General features: G+C 42.2%; 1 protein-coding gene across 1 annotated transcript in view; it reads left to right on the forward strand.

Moving 5' to 3' along the window:
• Positions 1–23,192, forward strand: part of LOC142884305 (collectin-12-like) — a 33,795-nt gene extending 10,603 nt beyond the window's left edge. Inside the window, 21 exon segments of the mRNA XM_076019817.1 lie at positions 6,640–6,762; positions 8,121–8,207; positions 8,356–9,399; positions 9,596–10,398; positions 10,517–10,626; positions 11,045–11,187; positions 12,902–13,065; positions 13,838–13,937; positions 15,434–15,518; positions 16,470–16,545; positions 16,703–16,798; positions 16,928–17,074; positions 17,211–17,301; positions 17,442–17,637; positions 18,200–18,294; positions 18,710–18,798; positions 18,951–19,038; positions 19,113–19,167; positions 19,397–19,550; positions 20,006–20,127; positions 20,252–23,192. Coding sequence (XP_075875932.1) covers positions 6,640–6,762; positions 8,121–8,207; positions 8,356–9,399; positions 9,596–10,398; positions 10,517–10,626; positions 11,045–11,187; positions 12,902–13,065; positions 13,838–13,937; positions 15,434–15,518; positions 16,470–16,545; positions 16,703–16,798; positions 16,928–17,074; positions 17,211–17,301; positions 17,442–17,637; positions 18,200–18,294; positions 18,710–18,798; positions 18,951–19,038; positions 19,113–19,167; positions 19,397–19,550; positions 20,006–20,127; positions 20,252–20,483 — 4,100 coding nt within the window. The 3' untranslated portion in view covers positions 20,484–23,192.
• Positions 23,193–23,498: the final 306 nt, after the last annotated feature.

Below are 23,498 nucleotides of genomic sequence, written 5' to 3' on the forward strand. Positions count from 1 at the left end.
GGCCATTGACTCACTTGAATTATTACATCCAGCATGTTAAAATGTACAGGAACATATATGTTGAGCGCCTGTTACCCTACCAGAGGGCTAATATAGATATTCTGCCTGCGAGCACCACCCAATTACAATGAACAAAATCAATCTCTTCCATGGAAAACCTGTTGAAGCAGCTGTGTCTCCCACTTTGGTATCCCAATCTACTGACTCAGTGTTGAAGGGAGAGAAACATGTTTCCCTGTTTTTATGGTTTGTTTGAATTTTCAAGGCACCTAAAGCTTTCACACTGAAGCTGTTCTTCATGCACATCACCTTCCACACTGACTGGTGGTGGTAAACAACATGAGTAGAACTACATGTGTAGCCGCAGCTACCTGGGGAAGGCTGATGTGGAGTAACAGCCAAATAATGAAAACAGAATCATGTGTGGCATTTCCTCCCAGTGCTGGATTCTCTCAACTACTTTACTGCTCTTCATCGAGTCTTGTTCCAAGTATCCAGTTTGTTTGGACTTCCTTGTGAATGTTGGGAGTTATCATCTGTGTATTACTTTATTATCATTTCCAGACAACTGGCTTCAAGGTTAGAGTTATTACAGCCAAGGAAATAAAGAAACGTTGGTCAGGAGAAAAATAGAAACACAGTGATACGTTGATAAGTATTCAACAGATCAAAAGTCTTACAGATTCTCCAAACAGGTTTTATGCCTCTGGAATGACAGAGCTATCTGTCCAGAGGTTCTCAAGTGTTACTGAAGTGACCACTTTACCAAATATCTTTTAGAGAAATTGGACTCTCAGCAAGAAAAAGGTGGAGCTGCTGCTCCCCCCAGATGTTCTTACTCCTCTTCCAGCTGAATGAGAAAATGAGTTTGAAGAAAATAAAAAAAAGTGAGCCTCAAGTCCCGCGCTGGTTCTCTTCATACTAACTTTTCTAACATCTACTAACATCTTTTCTGCCTTCGCTGTCTCCAAGAACTTTTTTTTACCCCCTCAGATTTACACAGATTCAGAGGCAGACCTTTGATCTGAGGAATTAAAAATGTGCTGAGTGGTCATTTGTCAAAGTGGCCTGCTGTGCACTGTAAACCCGTCTGGGGCGTTCATTTGATGGTCTGTTTCTTTTCAACGGCACCATTAGGCTCCGTCTACTCGAAGTGTGCGCGTGCGAGTAAATGTGATGATGGTATCTTGCTCCGCTCAATAATGCTGGAATCCGTATGTTGTTGTTGGCTGTTCTCCTTACTCATGGAAAGGAAGTCAGCACCCCATGACAACATTTCTTGTAAAAAAAGACCTAAATTAGCCTGTAAAGGAAAAGGCTAAAACCTTGCCTTCATTCTTGAAACGCACAGAAGGTATGATCTATCAAATGTTTGCATGCCCCTTCAAATTTGGCTCCACTATAACAAGGTCCAGATGTTGCACAAGACTGCTCGGTCCAATTTAAAGTGTCATAAACCTGTTAGCGGCAAGAGGAAGAAGAAAAACACCACAGCGCATGCATGCTAGGCTAGCTCAGCAATTCAAGGACCTTAATGTCTTAGTAATTTGTCTCAGTGGTAACTTCCCCTGTTGGAGAATGTTTACTTGTTAACATTCCAGTAGGCAACTGTTAATACAGGGGTAGCTGTAAGGGCCAGAGGGGGACACCGTGACCCCACTGCACCTCTCGTGCTGTTCCCCTCTTAAAGGTTTGACATTTTTCCAGGATGAAGTCAGAGGTGACACATTTCAGATGCCCAAGCCCAAGGACCTGTATATTCTGTGTAATCGCACTGATCTCTGCTCTTCAATAGAGATCGTTAGTCAACTGACAAACTATTAATCAATGTTCAATGGTTAAACCAAGAGTGCACTACAAGCTCTGGAAACTAAACTGGAATACTAAATGTGCAATGGGAAAAATATCCATGACTCAGATATCTTCTGACTTCAACTTTCTTGTGACACACTTCTAGGTTGGCAACTTCTGATAGAAATCATGGATAGATTGATGGATTTATCCATATATTAGGATGAATTGTGCTTTATGAGTCTTTGGTACTTGCTTTAGCTTTGTGTTTCTTTCAGTTTAGTCCTACGCAAAGAAGAGTTAGCCTGTGAAATCACCAACTTTGATTGAGCAAAGTCTAGCCAAGACTAGCATGCAACGTTGTTGTTGCAGAAAAGAAAAAAAACCTTTCATCTATTTATTTTTTGTGTGTACTTTGTTATGTACTCGGGTTTCCTCTTGTGTTTTGATTTTGGATGCTGTCTTCAATGTGAAAGCTTGGATATGGAATTTACACACTCAATCTCCAGCTCACGGCAAGTTTGTGGAGAAAGGCTGAAAGCTAAAGAATTAGTTCCACCTTTGAAAATGTGGTACACCTACCTGTATCGCTACCGTCTGTCATGCGTGACTCTCAATGTAGCTTAAAATATGAAAAGAAAAGTAAACAATCCTGTGGTCAGCACCGAATTACTGTACTCGGCATGGTCATACCACTGTGCACAAAGGGTCTTCACACAAAAAGCCTCTCGGCTGTACAGACTTTCTTTGTGTGGTCATGGAAGTTTCCACTGCCAGTCAGCACAGAGACACGACATGCAGGCAAGTCTAGTGTCGGGAACGGCCAGGTGGAAGAAGGAAAAAAAAGTGTTCAAAGTTTTTTTTAAAGTTTTTTTTTAAGGCACTCTCAGTCCAAATAAGACACAGCTGTTGCAGAGACACCATACATACATCTTTCTCCCTCTGTGTCTTTGTTCTCCTTGCTTTACCGGTGTCCTCCACTTTTAAAAGGGGGGTAGTTAAAGGTCCAATGCATTAAAGTGATGTATTAGAATGAAATGGAAGAGAAAATTCCTGTGTGCATATTTTGTGAGATGAAGTTACTGAAGTCTTTGAGGCCTTCATGTATTTTGCTTTTTTTGCTTTAGACGGATAAATGTTGTCCTTGGTCTGTCCACGTCTGTCTTTGAGCTGCTGAGGTTGCTGGTATAACAACGCAATATTCAGCAAGTTATCAATACAGCATCTATTTGTCACCGTTAGATGCTACTAAATTTTACATATCAAGCAGTTTTTTTTTTTTTTTTTAACGACGAGAGCAGGCACCCAGCAGCTAGTCACTTTCTACATTCTGTCTAAATCAGTGAATGTGAATATCATCCATCCATGCGTCCATCCATGCATCCATCCATGCGTCCATCCATGCATCCATCCATTTTCAATACTTGCTCTGTCCTGCCCTCAGGGTTGTGGGGGTCTGCTGGAGCCTATTCCAGCTGCCATAGGGCAAAGGCAGGGTGACACCCTGGACAAGTCACCAGTTCATCGCAGGGAATGTGAATATCACATTAAAGTAAATTCTTATCTATCCGAGTTTAAAGGAGGAGGAGTTTCCAGTATGAATCACATTGCCTTGGAACCACAAAAAGATGTTTCTAATTGACAGTATTACAGAAAAGTCAGCACATTCATTTCCCACTTGGGAATAACATGGCTGGTTTCCACTTGATTGACTGGAACATCTTGGTTGCTTCTGACGGCGTGCTGTGCATCAACCACTTGGTCCTATACATGCATGTCAGTTTGTGTCAGCATGTTTATGCAGTGTATAGACCCTGCGGACACAGCAGTTGGTCTCTGGATATAAAACATCACACGGTGATAAATGCAGTAGGAGACAGAAGGTCTGTAAAGGAGAGCGGCTCAAGAGATTTTATTTAAGTTTACCAGCCTATCGTTAGTTTCTCTAAACTTCACTGGGAGTATTTTTGCTTTTTCAAGGTTTCCATGATGTGAGTAATTATCAAGACTTTCCTGTCATTTGTTTTACGACCAATCAGCAGAGTAGTAAACTGTTACTACAGTTGCAGTTATAATACTACAAGCCATCAAAGTTTTTGCAATGGCCAACATCAAGTGCGGTTTATAAATTCCTCAGGTTTTATAAAATGGAATGTTTTTGTACGTCTGGCTCTGCTGGAAGCATGAGCTCAGTATCATCGCACCATGCGCCATGTTACAGGCTGAATGGCTGTTCAAACTACCAATGCTACTAATAATAATAATAATGATAACAATAATAAAAACCTGGTGAAGGTAACTGAACAGCAATGGAAAAGTGTTGCAAATCTGGAGGAAGAATACATTCATATGATGGTTCAGTTTGTCACCTTTTGTAAAGCGACCTTGGGTTCCTTGAAAGGTCGAAGCGTTATATAATTACAAGTAATAATAATTCTTATTATTATTCAGTGGAAAGGAGCGGTGTGAGAAGAGCAGCAGGCTGCTTTAGACCTGCCACTGCCAGGTGCCACCGTAAACTCTTGAGGAGCCGCTGTGTTAACTCTTAAAACTTGCTCGTGGATCAATAACAAGGATTCTCCAAGCACTGCGCAGAGCTAGTCTTGTGGTCAGTGGCTCTTCTCAGTATTTCATAACGGTGCTGCATCAGTCAATGGAGCTTTGACACTTTTGCAGGTAAACATTTGCCCACTGTGGAGAGAATCTTTCAATCATAGAAACAGCTTGGGCATGACAGTATCAGCTTTTGGGATGGGCAAGAATTTGTCACACTTGCTGTCTAATTGTGAGGTATTCTGTGAAATACAGTTTGGTAGACTTCAATTAACAAGATTAACTAGAAACAAACAAACAATTGTCTTCCTTCTAGTTTGGAAGCAAAATTAAAAAGTTGTCTGGGCGGGGAAAGGGAAGGGGTCGTCGTAGCTTTATCAAGACTGGATGGGATTCTCACCAAAAAAAAGAACAACGATGGCACTGATGGCTTTTCTCTTTGGACAGCCACTCTAGACTGGTTTTGGAAGGACAAGCCACAGCATTGTCATGTACTATTTTGGTTGCCCGACAGGAAACCTCAAGATTTAGCAACATGGGTAAACTGAAAAAAAGAATATGAATGAATGAACGTTTGCTTTAAAGGTTTATTTACCTTCATGGTTTTGCTTCTCCATGCTAAAACAGCTCTAAAAGCAGTTTTGGAAAGGTTTCATCAGTAGTGGCAGGTCAGTGGTGAGGTTGCTTTCCTTTCTTTCTTGGAATCTGTTATTTCCCCACATATATGTCTAGATAGAAAATCTCATCAGATAGAGTCAATGTAGAAACGAGACTGACAGGGGTTCGAAAGTCAAAGCCAGTGATGAAGAACATGCACACAAACACACAAAGACACATAAGAGACACAGAAACGGCGACCCTCCCTGGTTGCTGACCCAGAGCCTGCAGAGGATCAGCTGCTCGATGACATGAAGGGCTGTTGTCCTCTTAGCGCCGTGCTTTCTGACGGACCCCCCGATGCCGGCCCCCAACATGAGCACAGACAAGGACAACAGCGGATCCACGTCTGGTTCCTTAGCTGGGCCCCTTTGAAATGGTTGGATACTATGTTTGCACAGATGTGAGGGTCCGGAGCCGAGAGGCCGAACTCCTTGTACCCCTCTGGTGGTCCTGGCCTGCCAGGGGGGGACGCCTCCTGTAGCCATGCATTCAGGCCAATCGTCGGTGACATAACTTGAATGGACACAGAGGCAGACTGCGCTACCCTGAGGAGGGAGAGTGTTTGGAAAACGTCTCCACAGCTGCGGTCGTGTAGCTTCCTCTAGTGGAAATAATTGACCTTCAGCAACCTTCGCCTGTTTTGACCAAAGCGCCGTGCTTGAGAGACGAGAGCTGGAGGTAGTACCACTGTACTTACAACCATGTATGATCTCACAACCTCCCTGGTGAAACTGATGTGTTGCTGTCCAAATGATCTCAGTGCAGAATGAACACCTGCATGCTTGAGTTGTCTCCAACTTGCAAGAGGTATTAGAGCTCTTTTGTGACATCACAAAGGGAGGATTTTCAGATCTGTGTGCTTAAGGACACATTTTTGAAAGGTTGAAAAAGTAGAAGTCGTAAACAACGGGTGTTTCTCATTTCTGCAGAGTTCATAGACAGGTTAGAAACATCATTATTGTTGGTAGGAAAAAAATACATTGAAATGAATATTGCATAATTTGGGCACTTAAAGAAAAAAATGTTGCATTTTACTTTTCTATGTTTAGTTTAGTTTCAGTTTATGAAGTTTATGTCACTGCAGGCAAGTCTTTATTGCTGGCTGTGAATACACACCAGCTGCCCTCCTACATGCTGCTCGCCAGAGGCATTTTGCTGTGTTCTAATGAAGCCAAGTAAACATCCTGTCTACACCGTTGTGTTGTATCACAAGTTGTTTTCAAGAATGTCATTTTTGCCTGGACAAATTTTGTGTCCTGAGAAGACGACAGAAGGCAGCCAGTCCTGTTTCGCATTCTCTGTTGTATGGCCGACATGTGCAGTGGTTTTCTTTTCTCTTTTTTTTTAGGTTTTCTAATAATTGTCCTGGTCTATTTATAACAACAACTGTTTATTATTATTATTATTATTATTATTATTATTATTATTATTATTATTATTATTATTATTATTATTATTTTATATTATTTTATTTTCAATCTATTTTTGCTGTTTTTACATTTTCTGTATTTTTACTTCTACGCTCAAACCATAGATACAGACAGACAGACAGACAGACAGACAGACAGATATTCTAATGATCCACATTACGTGCAGTACACTGATCTGGCACACATATTCTGTTTTGTGTTACAGGGATCCAGGAAGGTACAGAGTGCACCAGGTGTAAAAATGACTGGGCACTGAGGGCAGCTATTGCCCTGCTGTATGTGCTGTGTGCTCTCCTCACCATAGCAGTGGCTGTCCTGGGATACAAAGGTGAGTGTCACTTGTTGTATAACCAAGCTCTTACATTTAGGAGCCCATACGATTTTGATGCCTTGCCTCTAATGTCTCATAGCCCATAGCTTTACTACCTTGAGCAGATTTTATGGCTTAGTAGCAATTTGTTGTCTCATGAACCACAGGTTGACTGCAACAGTACAAACTATATTTTTACTCAGCTCTACGTTCTGGAAAACTTGACATATTTTATTATTCTTAAAAATCTAAAATGGTCTCGTTGTGAAAAGCTAAAACTGGTGTTTGTGTTACCTGCAGTTCCCGCTCCTGCAACATTGATCAGCCCTAATCTACTCAGCCTCATGTTGTGTAATTCTCTGAGGCTCATAACTTAGGCCACAATAGGCAGCCAGTAAGCCACACTCAAATTAGCCGTCTTATATAACTTATAAATCCATTTCAGTAAAGCAACCCTGGGGAGGAATGCATTGTTCACATATTTCACATTTGTTACTACTACTGAAAATTGGCCTCCGTGATGAAGAAATGAAAACTGGAAAAGAACAAAACTGCATTTTGAACTCAAGCTATGTTTTTTTCTAGCATCTGACCCATTGCTAAAGTTGTTGTTGTTGTTTTTCACAGCAATGGTTTTCTTTTGTAACTTTGTCACGAGATAAAAGTGAAAGTGTTCCCAGATTTTTTGTCAGTGTAGTCTTGAGACGCCCACATGGCTGAAAGACTGCAAAGGAGAGCAGAGTAGAAAAAGTAAATCTTGCATATTTGAGGACAGGAATAAATTGTGTGAGGTATCTTCAGCATGCTTGACATTGTTTATGCCAACAAAATGACATCTCTGCTAACACCTGAATAGTTGCCAACAAACACACTTTCTCAGTATCTGAAAATGTGGGGAAACTCCTAACCATTTTCTTAGATTTCCTTGAAGAAATCTGCGCTGCAGCACCCTCTGCTGTTTTAAATTAGTTACACATGTTTATTATTATATTAAGTTTAACCCTTTATAGGACAAAGATGCACGTGTCAACACTTCTGCAGTAGTTAACGCATATAATAATAATAATAATAATAATAATAATAATAATTATTATTATTATTATTATTATTATTATTATTATTATTATACAATATTTCGATGTATACTAGTTCCTCGTGTGTGAATGTTCAAAAAGAAATTAAATTTTGGACATGCAGAAAAAAAACCTTGATGGGTTTCCTGTTAATGCTCAGTGCCCTTTGAAAGGTTAACACAATTTGTATTTAAAGGTATTGCAACCTTCGGATTCTTGTTATCTTGATTGTTGAAAAAGGTTTTGGACTGGCCAAAATATTAAAATGTATAATTCTATAATGAAGTTTCTTCACTTTATCAGTGGTTCAAAAAATGGACAATGTCACAGTGGGCATGCAGAACTATGGAGGGAAGATCAATGCCGTGGAGACAGACCTAAAGAAACTAGGTAATTTACCGCTTGTGAATTTCCCGCGAGGGATCAATAAAGTTTATTGATTGATTGATTAATTGTCATACATTTGTGAAAAGATTTTCCATTTGGATTTTTGCAGAGAGCTCTAACTTTTTCTCAAAACTGTGATCTTTTTACTCAGATGACCAGGCAGGAGAAAAGTCTGTTAATGCCACAAGTGAGATTAAAACTTTCAAGTCCTCTCTGGAGGAGCTGCAGAGCCAGCTAAATGACATTGCCCTCAGAGCATCTAAAAACAGGGACATGCTGGATGATCTACAGATCACAGGAGAAGACATGCAAACTGGCCATGTCTCCTTGCAGACTCTGCTGGACAGCAATGCCGCCTCGCTGCGTGGGGTTAACCAGACACTGTCCTCATACAGCGGCATGATTGACGACCTCCAGACAGACACGGCACGGCTCCAGTCGGAGATACAGGGCCAGGTCAAAGAGCAGAGCCAAACCCAGGTCAGTGTGAGTGCACTGAACATCACCCAGTCCCAGCAGAGGAATCTGCTCAACTCACTGCAGAAGACAGTGGAAGACACTGGCCAGGCAGTGCAGAAACTCAGGAATGACTATCAGAGTCTGCAGCAGACAGCCAGGCAGACCCAAGTAGACACAGAGTGGCTGAAAGAGAAGGTCCAGAACCTCCAGGTGTTAGCAGCCAACAACTCAGCCCTGGCCCGGTCCAATGGAGAAGCCCTGGACGACTTGGGTGCTCAGCTTAGCACACTAGCAAGTCAGATCCAAAACACCTCGCTTCTTTCTGAGCGACATGACCAAAGCCTCCGTGAGCTGATGGACCACCAGAGAGACCATGACAACACCACGTCGTCCAAGTTTGACGAGTTGGAAGTGCGTCTGGACCGACACGAGAATGACATGGACCGTGTGACGGGAAACTTGAGTTTCACCTCACAGCTTCTCGGCTCCATCGGTTCTGACCTGAACAGCCTCAGATCCTGCGCTGAGACCGTGATTAAACATACAGACATGATAACAGGACTGAACAACAGTGTAACTGAGGTCAAGGCAGACAGTGCGGATCTGCGCACCCAGCAAGATGAGCTAACAGCTCGGATGGACAAGGAGGTCGGCAGCCTCTCCATGGTGATGGAGGAGATGAAGCTCGTAGACAGCAAGCACTCACAGCTCATCACCAACTTCACCATTCTGCAAGGTAAGATTGGAGGGAGCCTTTATTTAACGCGCCATGAGTTTCACCTCAACTAAAATAAATCAACACATTTTTTGGAGCATTTTGGAACCTAACGAAAAATGAATTTCTCTGTACCTCATAAAACAAAAATAATTGAGTAAATCAAAAAGAGTATATGAGAAATACAAAAGCATATCAATCTGCTGTCATCATATAGGTCCACCAGGTCCAAGAGGCACCAAGGGAGATAGGGGCTCCCAAGGACCAGTCGGCCAGACAGGACAAAAGGGTGACAAAGGAGACAAAGGTCTACTCGGGGCAGTTGGACCAAAAGGAGAAAGAGGTGTTGTTGGATCACTTGGTGCAACAGGACCAAAGGGTGCAATTGGACCACGGGGACTTGTGGGTGCTAAGGGTTCAAGAGGTTCTGGAGGTCGACCTGGTCTTCCAGGAGCAAAAGGTGATCCTGGGCCAGCAGGACTTCCCGGTAGGGATGGACAACCAGGGCCTCCTGGACCACAAGGGCCACAGGGGCCCAGGGGAATAGCAGGACCTGCAGGTTTAGAGGGTCCTCGGGGTTCTCTTGGGCCAATTGGTCCTCCTGGCCCTCCAGGACCAGCGGGCATACCTGCACCTCCACCCCATTTTAAGCCAGCTCAGCCTACCTCGGCCCCAGAACCAAACAAACCACCACAACCTGACACACCAGCAAAAGATCCTATGCATCATCCGGTTCAGCCCTCTGTTGCCTCCACTCCAGCACCTGGTGAGTGTCATGATTCCAAAAGGAAGAGACAATGGAGCAAATGATTTAGTGTTGGGGGGACGACGTGAATGCGACATAACCTTATAATACCCTGTAAATTACTTCCCACAGGTTGCCCACCGGAGTTCAGGAGATTTTCAGGCAGCTGCTATTACATATCTTCTGCTTCTCTGAGACTTAACTATGATGAGTCCAGCAAGTTTTGTGTCAACATCTCTTCTCATATGCTCATTATTAACAACGAAGAGGAACAGGTAAATGAAAACTGACACAAGTTCACGTACTCCATGGCAAGTTAACAAACTTAAAAGCATTTGATCCACTTTAGAGATGTCATTTTGACATAATTGTGTTGTGGCCCTATCTTTGTAGAAATTTATTAGAGATGCGATAGGAGGAAAAGGCTATTTCTGGCTGGGCCTCAATGATAAGCAGGAAGAAAATGTATGGAAATGGGAGGATGGAAGTTTGCCTGTTTTCAAGTAAGTACTGCCTCCGCACTTGTACCATTAACACACACACACACACACACACACACACACACACACACTCACATACACACACACACAATCTGATTGGTTGGGCTGTTCGCTATGCTTTTCCACACATTAAGTCTGAATACCTGATACTTCAGCTTGATCAAAAATGACTAAACACAGCTCACGTGTGTGCTGTCATTCAGATACTTTTACTGCTTGAGTCGGCACCACCTGAGTTTCCAATCATTGACGTAGAATCTGTTTGGTCTTTTCTGGTTCCGCATCGGGCTCCACATCTGCTAAAGCAGATAAGAAAAAACATACTGGAAAACACCAGTAGTTGATGTTGCATTTATTTACAGTGCGTGCCTTTTATAGCTGATGATTGTATAGTGTCAAGTGTCATGTTGTCTTCCCGCAGTAAGTGGAAGCCTGGTCAGCCAGATAATTGGACTCATGGCCATGACGAAGGTGAAGATTGTGCCGGACTAATCCTCGAGGCTTACTGGAATGACTTCTACTGCACTGATCGCATCGGTTTCATCTGTGAACGTGCTGCTCAATGTCAGTATTTCTGTATTTTTTTAAGGTTGAAAGTAAAGTCAGTGTAAATTCTACATTTAAGAAAGAAACTCGATATTTCAGCTAGATTTTCAGCCGTGCATTTTCTTCTTCTTCTGTTTCAATAAAAGTTAATCCTGTTCTTCATGTTTTGATAATGCAGTATATTTTACTCATAGAGGATTAAATGACCTGTTTAGCTGAAAAATGGCAACTGTTTCTGTCTGTGGTGTTCTTTTTAATTAATGCAAGTTAACTCATTAACAAATCAAATATTCTACCAAGCCCTCTATTTTTACATTTAAATTTTGGTTCATTGTGTCAAGTACCATTTTCTAATGTTCTATGTGTAGCTCATGTGCTGTGTTTTTGTTTTTCTTTCCACAGTAGACATTCCAGTTTCATAGCACTCGTCTCGAACAAATCAAGTCCAAGTTGGTTCCTGGATGGTGTTGACGACACCAAAGATGATGTTGAAGATTTGAAGAGAGAGGAGAGAACTGAGATGAGTTCTAGATGTCTCGAGCCTGTTCAATCCTGATCACTAAATATCTGGCCAAATATTTATCTGAAAGGATCGTTACAGCACAGTTTGATGCAAAAATGCAGATCTTGTAGAGACCCTATCCAGTATCTTGTCTTCATTCAAGCTCAAGAAAATGTGAGAATGGAGGCGTTTAGTGTGGCTGGACTACAGGAAGTCAATGCTTGCAGTCACTGTTGTAAAAGTGTATAAATATTATGTCACAAAAGACATGTTTCTTTAGTATTAAACTACATAACTTTTAATGTTTTGTCAATTTCCAAAACCTGAATAGTAAAACATAAGGAGACTACACTATGCTGTTTGTAGAGGGAAACTATTTTTATACGGTCTGTATGTCACTCATTGACAGCTTCAAAGCTACTGGACTGCGTCGCAACGGCCAATGACGATGACCTTACAAATATGTGATATTTTTGTGTGAATTTTTTCAAAATGATCTTTATTTTTTTGTATTTGATAGATGCCTTGTACACTCTCCTGCTGGTTTATGAAGAACAGTATTTCATAGATTTTAGATTATTTTTTATTGAAAAAGGTAAATGGAAAACAAAGATGTGACGCAAAGATGTGTATAATTAAAGTGCAGCATTTCATGTAATTTACATTTATAATTTGTAATTTGTATAATCATCTTTATAATTAACATTCCCTTTTAGATACCTTTGTAATCAGCTCAGGGCTCATGCTGACTTAAAAGAATTACTGGATTTATATGGATTACAATAAAATGAGAAAGAAACTATGCATATAGAGTATTTCTTCCTCTGTTTTCTGTATCGAAAAATTTGAATCACTGCCATCAGTTTTTATTCTCCTTTGGTTTCTGTATTATGGATCAGAAACAAAAACCCTAACCCAATACAGAACCTCTCGAGAAGCCAAGCAGTTCGCAAACAACTGTTAATCTTTGAAGAATAGTCCAGAACGAGTGCATTGCCTTTTATCTCTCTACCTGTTGAGACATTGCATCATTCCATGCTAAGTGTATAGATGGCATGCATGTTCTGCCTTTTTAGATTTTATTTTGAAACTGCTTGGGTTTTATGAGGCAGCAGTATTTAACAGTATCTGCATTTTGAATTTTACATCAGAGCATTATTGCACCTTAAAAGGCTTATTTTAAAGGTATAGAAAATTCTATATTATTGTTATCATTATTATTTTTATAAGTAAGACAGTCAGACAACACAACCTTACTGGAGGAATGCCAGTGTGGAATGGCAGTGACAGTGATAGTGGCAAGTGAGACACAGTCCAGAAAGGAGTGCAGTGACAGTACAGGGACTTGGACAGAGACAACTAAACTGATGTTTGGAAAAATGCCCACAGGAATTGTAAGAACAATACACTTGTTCTTTTATGTGAATTTGAATACTTATCAGCAAATGAAAACACAAACATGATAGATGTTGTTAGTGGGTTTATCTCACTAATGGATGAATGCAATTCCTATTCTGCCTCAAGTCACTAAATCCCTTTACATTTTAAGAAACTGGGCTCTGAAGAGAGCAGTCGACTGGAGCTCTGTTGACTCCATTGGGTTACTTTTTGTTTGTTTGTTTGTTTGTTTGTTTGTTTGCTTGTCCATTACAGTATAAGGGTTTCAGCGATTCTTCTCTCTCTCTCGAATAATAGCACCTTTATCAAATACAACACAGTTTTTATATAATAGCTGAAATGGTAAACATTAAGCGGAATTCGAGCAAAAGCGAATGAAAATAAATGAAAACGTTTTGAACCGTATTTACCGTTGAACATAACGCGGTCAAGTGATGACATAATGTCACGTGCTTTCCATCACCTGACGATGACATACTATTTTTTATTTATTTATTTATTTATTTATTTATTTTTACGCCAATCTGTCGTTTATGGTTAATTTACTACTCTTTCGGGACAGTCACAGTTAACCGTGGTCAGACTTGCACGGCAAATGATAGCCTAGCGGGTGACAGCGCTTCCTTTTAACACGGGACTGTCCGCTTGCATTACCCATAATGCCCTGCTTGTTGCCGTCTAACGGAGGAGTGACTGTGTAGAATCAGCCTGCTAAATTTGACATTCATGTAGTTGTCGTTACAATGCATTTTTGTCGCACGGAATAAGGCAAATAGGGAAAGAAGACAACGTGGGACGGCGAGAAGTGTTTCTGCCAACACACCAGCGATGCCTCTCTTCGCGACAAACCCATTCGACCAAGATGTTGGTGAGTAGTCAGGGCTGGGGGCTATTGTAGCATGCTAGCTCAAGTCGCATCAATCAGTCAGCTTTGTTTGTGTTCTGTAGCTGTCTTTAGCATAAATCTCACCCCGAGCTACTATAATGACAAGGTCTCACGGCGGCCCGGCTGTGTATTGGCGAAAGAACCGACTAAACTCTGAGCCCGTCTGCGTTCTTCTCACATCGCGTTTGGCTTTGTTGTGATAAAATCCGTCTGCTAACGAGCTCGCGTCCTACTGTGGACATTGACCAGCTAGCAGCAACGTTTTCGTAACTTGGAGGTCTTTAAAGCAACCGTTTCACGAAAACCCGTTTCCAGAGGTGGATTTTATCGTACCTCTGAAATGTCTACACCTCAATGTTTATTTGTTAAGTCATGTTTGAGTGAACCATTTATGAATGGAAGTGCTTGCAATGCAGCCTCGGTACGCAGTGGTTGGTCATCAAATAATTGGAGTAGCTCGTTATCCGTCTTGCACCGTCACCATCGCGCTCCGTCGCCTCATCACATAATATCCTCTAAATATAGTGCACATCCTGTCTAAAAAAGGATGTGCTCGCTATTGAAATACCAGAAAAACTCTGTTTGCTTTCAACTCCATGTCCTGTGTCAGGTCCGGTGGTTGACTGCTTCATGAGCATGTACAGCAGTTCAGGCGGTGGACAAAGTACACAAACACCCCATCTTATCTAAACGCACAGTTTACCACAGCCGCTGTAAATACTTACGCAGTGAGGACATGAATGGCTGGGGAAGCATGGATATCCCATATTTCCATTTTCTTTACTGTGTCCCATCAGCAGTGTTGAACATGTGGATATTCTTTTATTGAATAGTATATTGAAAATATTGAGCCAAATTAGATCATCTTTATTAATATAGTTATATAGATATAGTTAATCCCACTTTAAACGCCAAGATATGCCATATTGCTGCCACAGCATGTTAGAAAATGTGTCTTTGTCAGTACAGTGGTTTTAGATGGACCTACCTAAAACAAACAAACATGTATTAACTTAAACTATATATCCTTAGCTAGGGGGGCTATTCGCAGCACTTCATGAGCTAACACGATATGGTACGTCATGTTCACACTGGCAATGTGTTTGCCAAGAACTGCTTATTCAGCCAAAAAATAATCTCCCGAACTTTTGAAGAAAACATCTCTTCATGTAGACTAAATAAGAAGTGTGAAGTTAAATTAGTTTTTCAACACAAAACCTCAATAATAAGATTAATCGGCATTTGTATAATAATAATTTGCTCCCGTTCCTTTGTGTTTTAACTGCTTTATGTGTTCAATTAAATGAAGAGGATCTCTCGCTTGCGAGTCATCTTTCTTTCCTGGGGATTTACTATCATCTATTATACAAGGGATCTTTTGATCTTTTTTGGGGTTTCTCTGTTCACAGGTTGAATGAGGCCTGGAAATGTGCTTCTGCAAATGAAATGTTAATTGTTGTTGTGCTTCTTCTCTGCAGAGAAAGCAACCAGTGAGATGAATACAGCTGAGGACTGGGGCCTCATCCTGGACATATGTGATAAGATAGGGCAGTCCCGCTCTGGGTGAGTTCACTGCCTCCAGTCTGCACTGAGCCTGACACAAGAGCATATTGATCAGACTTAGTGTGTGGGTGGTACGAAGACTTGCCCCTGGGTTTAAAGCCTCTGTTCCACTAAAATTAGCGGGATGACACCATGTTTTTGGACGCGGGACGTCGCGGAAGTAATCGGCATTGAGTTCCGTGTCCGCGCACCAAACCCAGCGGGGTGTCACCCCCGCTGGCAAGCTGCACCCCCTCCGCTTTCACGCTGAGATCGCATGATGAAGTTCTACAGAATTCAAGAGTCTGGCGGTGGCCAGTGTTCTTAGTTGTTGGTCACTTTTGGCTGTAGTGGAACGATGACGTCGTTGCCGCCAGACTTGAAGCGGCGCGCACCTCCGCGGCCGCTTCCCGCCGTGCAGCGATTGTTTCGGCGTCTGGTCCACTTTGTGCGCGAGCAGCGGGCGAAACAGCCAGAGGACAATGAACAATTATCCAGCGCTGATGGAACGGGATGGAAAACTTTTGCATCAGTGCTTGATATACGCCGCGACTGGCGCGATATTATGATTTAGCGCACGTTACGCTCAACGTCATCCCTTGCGGCAGGTAAAAAGGTGGTGTTGTCCCGGGTTTACAGATTCCACCGCATGCCGATTAGTTCGGAGCCGATTTTGACCCGGGTCGTTTGCCGGGTCGTTTGACCAGTTTAGTCGTGGGACAGCGCGGCTCGGTGAGCAGATTCCACCGCCACCAAATGCCGATTATTTAAAAAAAAAAAAACATGTTTTTTGGGCAGTGGAATCGGGGCTTAAGTTTAAGAAACTCAAGATAGCTATAGCTCCCTTTGTGCTAATTAATATGCATTTATTATCATGGTGACTTTACTGAAAAAAAAAAGAAAAAAAAAAAGGCCAACCTTGTTCTTTTTGCTGCTGTCACATCTTGCTGTTAAATCCCCTTTCTGCTGTAGGCCTAAAGAATGTCTCCGGTCTATAATGAGAAGAGTGAACCACAAGGACCCTCATGTGGCCATGCAGGCACTGACTGTAAGGCCAATAAAACATTTGTTATTGTTTACTCTGTTCAACCAGAAATTTACTGAGTTGTATTTGGTTTTTTTTTATTAAAGTGTGCTGCGTATTTGTATGTTTCTTTTGGCGGAGCAGTGATTCTGATGAGGTGTTTGTACCAATGTTTTCACAGCTTCTCGGCGCTTGTGTCTCAAACTGTGGAAAGATATTCCACCTGGAGGTTTGCTCCAGGGAGTTTGCAAGCGAAGTGAGCAACGTCTTAAACAAGGTGTCTGTCTTCTGTTTATTTCAATTGAAGTTCCATTGCTTATTTGAAAAAACAACAACGGTGTTTTCATTGTTCCATGAAGCCTCTGCTTCTCATAGCGTGTAATATTTATTTGGTGCATGCACCCAGGGACACCCTAAAGTGTGTGAGAAGCTGAAAGCCCTGATGGTGGAGTGGGCGGAGGACTTCCGCAATGATCCTCAACTCAGTCTCATCTCTGCTATGATCAAGAATCTACGCGAGCAGGGCGTCACCTTCCCAGCTGTTGGCTCCCAGGTAGGTTTGAAGAGTTTCACCCTCAGGAAAGTCTGAGTAACATATTTCTCACTGCGTTGGTCTTCTTCGAGCTTTACTGGGTGCTGTTAGAACAATGAAAATGTATATGTAATGCATGTGTTTGTCATTTTGAAAGGCCGCAGAGCAGGCTAAAGCAAGCCCTGCTTTAGTAGCAAAGGATCCCTCCACCTCAACAAACAAGAAAGAAGAAGAAGACTTGGCCAAAGGTGAGAAGCGCCAGTGGCAACAGAGAAACTTCACTTATCACTCGAGAAATTACAACATCTACTGTAAATCCTGAAGTTGTTGAGTTGATTGTTTTTCTTTTGTGTTTTCAAATATTCCCATCTCTGCCTCTTCTCCGCAGCTATCGAGCTCTCCCTGAAGGAGCAGCGTCAGCAGCCGCAGTCCTCCCTGTCCAGCCTTTACCCGAGCACCTCCAGCCTGCACTCCTCACACAAGACCGACGGCAGGAAGGTCCGCGCCATCTATGACTTTGAGGCCGCCGAGGACAACGAGCTGACTTTCAAGTCAGGAGAGATCATCACCATACTGGACGACAGGTGTGATCTTGCAGACACGTTATTAGTTGGTGAAGTGAGCACGCTTTGGTCCTTGGCGTAACTGAAGAGGATTAACGACGACTTGTATAATATTTCTCCTATGTACTGCCACTATACTTGAAAAAAAATCTCAAGATGACATTAGCAACAAAGTTTTATGTAGTCATCAGCTGGTATGAGGAGTATGTGGGTCATAAGTAAACAGAGTGGCCTTACTCAAAGAGTACAATATCTGATGCGTGAGTGACGGTTAATGTACTCTACTGTCTGCAGAGCTTCTGCTCTGGTTGCAATTTATGATTGGATAGCTGAACCTGATGTGACAAAATGAGCAAACGTTTAAGGCTATACATGATGAAAATATCCAGGTTCCTTTATTTCCTGTATGCTTTCTTACCACCGGATGCTGCCAAGCCTTAACTCTGGGCCTCACTCTCACCTCCTCTTTCTCTTGGACTGCGTCTAGATTGAATCATTGAACTGAAAGTGAACACTGAAGTGTTGTTTATGTCAGTGTTTCTAAAAACCTGCCGCTCATTTTTTAAGTTCTGTTTCATTGCAGCGACCCCAACTGGTGGAAAGGGGAAACGTACCAGGGAGTGGGTCTGTTCCCCTCCAACTTTGTCACAGCTGACCTCACTGCAGAGCCTGAGATGAGTGAGTACAAGCACGCACAAGCACAGCCTTTATCCATTATACCAGCTGTAGATCTTTGATAGCCTATTTAGTCCATTAGCATTATTGCTGTATTGATCCTAGAGTGGGAAGTGCAGTACTTCATGTATCAGACAAAGATGTTAAAGGGATTAAAAATGACTGTTTGGCACATAGTAATGATTTGTGGGTAACTGCATGCAATAAAAAAAAAGACTAAAGGCATCCTCTACTTCCTGTACACACCCTAAGATTTCTTGTTTTGCAAAGTGATTTTTGTTTATGCCAAATGATGTGTGTGTGTCTGCCATATTTGCCCCTTGTTGTGTTGCTTTGCTTAAAGAAAAGAAAAAATGAAAACTCTCTATCTGTTGTGCCACTGTGTAATCATTTGCTACCTTTTCTCGTAAACCTGCAGTGAAGACAGAGAAGAAGACGGTGCAGTTCAGTGAGGACGTCCAGGTGGAGACCATAGAGCCTGAACAAGAGCCAGTGTACATCGATGAGGTGCGGTCCCTTTTGTGCTCTTTTCACTGTGAAGTAACGGCTATTGCTTATTGCCCTTGAAATCAGACACAATGTTTAAATTGCTGGAATTCCACAATTATCTGCTATTATCTCTCGAGTGTCATGACTGCAACTGTGCTGCGCTCTCGCAGGACAAAATGGATCAGCTCCTGCAGATGATCCAGAGTGCAGATCCCACAGACAACCAGTCAGACAGTGTTGAGTTACTCCAGCTGGAAGGTAAGTAAGGCAAACCCTCTGAGGATTGAAGCTTACCTGTTCTGGTGACCTTATTGCAATTTGTTTCTCCACAGGTGCCTGCAATCAAATGGGTCCTCTCATTGACCAGAAGTTGGAGGATATAGACAGGTGGGGTTTCCTACTCTGAGACTGAGACGTCTGCAGAAACCTCAAATGGACGCTGTGAAACCCTGAAGACTGATTCTCTCTCTCTCTCTCTCTCTCTCTCTCTGTGTGTCTGTGTGTGTGTGTGTGTGTGTGTGTGTGTGTGTGTGTGTGTGTGTGTGTGTGTGTGTGTGTGTGTGTGTGTGTGTGTGTGTGTGTGTGTGTGTGTGTGTGTGTGTGTGTTCGTTCTCAGAAAGCACTCGGAGTTGTCAGAACTGAATGTGAAAGTGATGGAGGCCCTGTCGCTGTACGCCAAGCTAATGAATGAAGATCCATTTTACGCCATGTATGCCAAGCTGCAGAGCCAACAGTACTACATGCAGCAAACTGCCACTGCAGCACAACAGGTGAGACACAACTTTTTGCTGTCCAGTCAAGTGCACAGCAAAAGCAAAGTACATATAAAGTCGTGAGCATCATATCAGCGTCTCAGCCATGATTTACTGATTGGCTAAATATAGAGATGTTACATTTTGGATATCACCCAAGCCCAGTGCATGGCACTTTGAAAATAAATGAACGAATTTCAAAAAAAAAAAGGTCTGCGTGTCAAGGGAACCTGTTGAAGACACTTTACTCTTCACTTTCATGAAACTGCTAACCAGGAACCAAGCATAAAATCTAGATGACATCCTTGAATTCTTGCCAGACAAACACTGAATAAAATGGCTTTTAGTTTTGCACCTGATAATGCTAATATCATTGCATCATACTTCTTTTTAAACGTGTTTGATCTGTACACTACTACTACTACCACCACCACTAAGGATAATGTTTCCCACCTGCATGCTTGTGCACACAGGTCTACTCTGGTCAGCCGGCTTCAGCTTCCTACGCTATGAGCAGCACGGCGGTGCAGGGCTACACTGTCCCCATGGAGCAGCTCCCAGCTGGAGCTCCGTTACCAGGCCAGCCCGCTCCCAGGTGAGGCTCGCAGGGATCCCTGTCGGCTCCATGGCAACGTAGCATGCAACAGGAGAGTTATGATTTGGCCGTGCCAGTTTCGCCCCCAGTCTCACCTTTGCGACGCTGATTCTCTTTTCCACAGCGATGTTCACATGTACATGGGCCAACCACCGGTCTACCCCGCAGCCCCGGGCAGCATGGCCCCGGCGGATGTTCAGTCCTACCAGAACCAAGGCCCCGCCCCTGCACCGGCCCCAGGCACCGGCCCCGCAGGCATGGCACAGACGGCAAACTACAGCGCCCCCCCTGGCGCGAGCATAGCACCTTCCTCAGACGTCTCGCAGGCCGCCTACTCAGAGAAAGCCCTGCTATAGGGGCCCCTGAGCTAACCACTCATGCACACACTCACACCAGACCTGATCAAATCGTGTTTGTAGGTGATTTCTTATACTACGTGCTATTAGTGCTATTTCCCCATGGTGTGGAAGGACTGACTGCGACAGTAAACAAACCGTGACGTTTGACTCTTCAGCCTCCCGGCTTTGAAGTGACCAGGAGGTTTTCTCGAGCTCACACCGTCATTGGTAACCGTGGGCCACAGTTATTCAGCCGTTATTTCTCCTTAAACAACCTCCGTCATGTTTTCACATCAGAATGAAACATGAGGGCGGAAGAAGTGAAGGAGCTTTCATTTGCACCCATTCTAATTTAGGCCACTGTTGTTAAAGATTGATGACTCCTAAATCTGGATCACCTGCTCATTCATTTTCCCCGTTCAGTGTACAATATCTGATCATTTATTGCCTCAGTTTTATGTAGAATTACTGTAATATTTATTATATTAATGCCTTGTTAGTAATTCTTTAATCATTCCTGATGCAGATTCCTCTGAAGGAAACAAGAGGAAAATAAGAGGTCGATCTTTTTTGCGTAAACTAAAAACCAAATCTCAATTCAAACAAAGTAAACATTGATTAGTCAATGGATCAGTTGCTTGTGAAGAAAACAGTTCTTATTACTCTGTATATGATGGGATGTTCAGCCAAGCCGATTATCGATTAGTTACAGTAGGGAAAAGATTTTCAATTAATTTAAAAATAAAAAAATCAAAGTACAGTGTGCGACCCAGATGAATTAAATTAAGTTTCCACTGTCACAAGTTATTATTACCATTGATATTATTTTTCAATAAAAAAGATTGCTACAAAATAGCCATTGGACATTTAAACCTAACAAACTGAACCCCTCCACTTTTTATATTTGATTGTGTGTAAAATTAAAGAGGCCTGTCAACACAACGAGCCCCAACAGACAGACTGGATACAGACAGACAGACACAGACACACACAGACAGGTGTAAAAGCAGTGGGCCCTGGCTGACACAGTTACACTAGTCAGTCACCATGTCCTCTACAATATTGTCTAACTTATTTTGAGTCCGACACTAATGTTATGGATGGCTGATGGTGACACAGGGACAGTGGGGGCAGAACATGAAGCTACTCTGCGCTCTACATGTCGACATTCTCAGAAGTACAGAAAAGTGAAGCCACTTGTTTTATTTTATTTTTGCGGGTGAGGGGGGCAGAAGAATGGAATACACTTGTATATACTGCACCAAGCTTCATGGAGACCTCAGTGTGTTAGCACAGCAGCTCTTGGTGTTCCTCTCAGCCTTCAAGGGCAACTCTGCAGCCACGAGGCCCCTGCTAACTGTAAGATGGAAAAGCCAAAGGGAACAAAGTTTAGAATGTCAGATGCTTTAGGGAAAAAAAAACAAGTTACTTCTTGACTCTATGGACTCCCCTCTCCCCCCTCATGCCGCAGAGGTTTCCTTTTGCTCTGTATGGGTGGATTTCACATCTGGTCCATTTCCATCCATGGGCTGCACTAACCTCCTTTTACGACAAACCTGACTTCTCATGGGCGCCCCCTGGAGACCGCCCCTTTCTCTTTAAAGCATCTCTTTTAGGCAGTGGTGGAAAATAAGTACTATGTTTTTTGTAGTGCGTTTTAATTTATCTTTTGATTATTGTTCTTCTATTTTGAACAGAGAAGCAGTGCAGGATGTATGTATTCAGAAAAAAGCAGAGTATGTGATATTCTGCAGAACTTAGTTGTATATTTAAATGGCTCACACAAGGACTTTTTTTTTTCTCTGTTCGGACACATGCTTAACGTACTGTAGGATGATGTGAGAAACAGATCCAACCTCCCCTTGTATCTCGGCACCTTGTCCTCTCCTCACAGCTCTCTCAGACACTATGACAAACTCTACCTGAAAGAACCAAGCTATAGGTCGCTCTGGTTAAGTGCAGTCAGGACTCGTACACGTCTTTCCCAAAGGTCTCCTCAGACCCTGTTTGCAGCCACACCAACTGGTTGATTTAAAAAAAATAACATTAAAATATTCAACTCCTTTCACAACCTTCCTTTGTTTCTCATCAAAATCTTTGGGAAAGAGTGTTTACAAGCACTGACTGGTCACCTAACAGTACTACTTATGTGTTGTATGATATTTAAAGACACTACATGAAGGACGTATGAAGCAAGATTTTCCAGTTGATCAGTTAATCTGACTGTACGTTTGTGCAATTCTAACTTTTATTGGCCTACTTTTGTTGAGTTGTTGGCCTCCTTGGCAAACAAGTTACTCTACAAGAACTTTATTGTTTTTAAACATATATTTGGTTCAATGGCAAATACTATTTTGTTATCACCGCCTTTTACCAAGTGAAAGAATAGAATAGTAGTTTTCCTTTGAATCCAATAATTAAGTAGCAGCTAACCTGGGATGACCGGTCCAGTAGCCAGTAAATCATCATAGAAATGTAAAATCTTGTTGCACCAGTGTTAAAAAAAAAAAAAAAAAAAAAAAAAAAGAGCAGTCCAGACTTAACTGCATTGCACAGGATTGAGATGCTGTCTGTTTTTATTATTTTGGTGTTTTTTTTTTCTTTTTCAGTTTTTAAAAGACATTATTGTGATTTCTGTCTTATTATTGTACCCTGCTGTTCTTTTAACCATACTTATGAATTGGTATTCACAATAAAAACCAGGCCAAATGTACAGTATAACATTAAGCATACTGTTGTCTTACTTTTTTGGAGCACTTTGCTTGCACACCTCTTCAGGTCATGTGCATACTTTAATTTCTCAAAGCAATCATAACATGCAACATGTTTTCATCTGTACTATGTATGATGATGGCTTTACTTGTCAGGTGCAGTGAGTGGTGGTGGTGGTGGGGGCGACGCGGTTGGTTCACAGATTTAAAGTTATCTCAAGCCATCAATCTATGATTTAATCCCAAATCAGAAATAACTAATAAATACTCAACCTGCACAGGCTGACACTTTGGATTAGCACGTTTTCTGTGTTACTTGTTA

Source organism: Nelusetta ayraudi, unplaced genomic scaffold (assembly GCF_046127955.1).
Source record: "Nelusetta ayraudi isolate G7.1 ecotype Tasmania unplaced genomic scaffold, CSIRO-AGI_Nayr_v1 ptg000011l, whole genome shotgun sequence".
Taxonomy (NCBI): domain Eukaryota; kingdom Metazoa; phylum Chordata; class Actinopteri; order Tetraodontiformes; family Monacanthidae; genus Nelusetta; species Nelusetta ayraudi.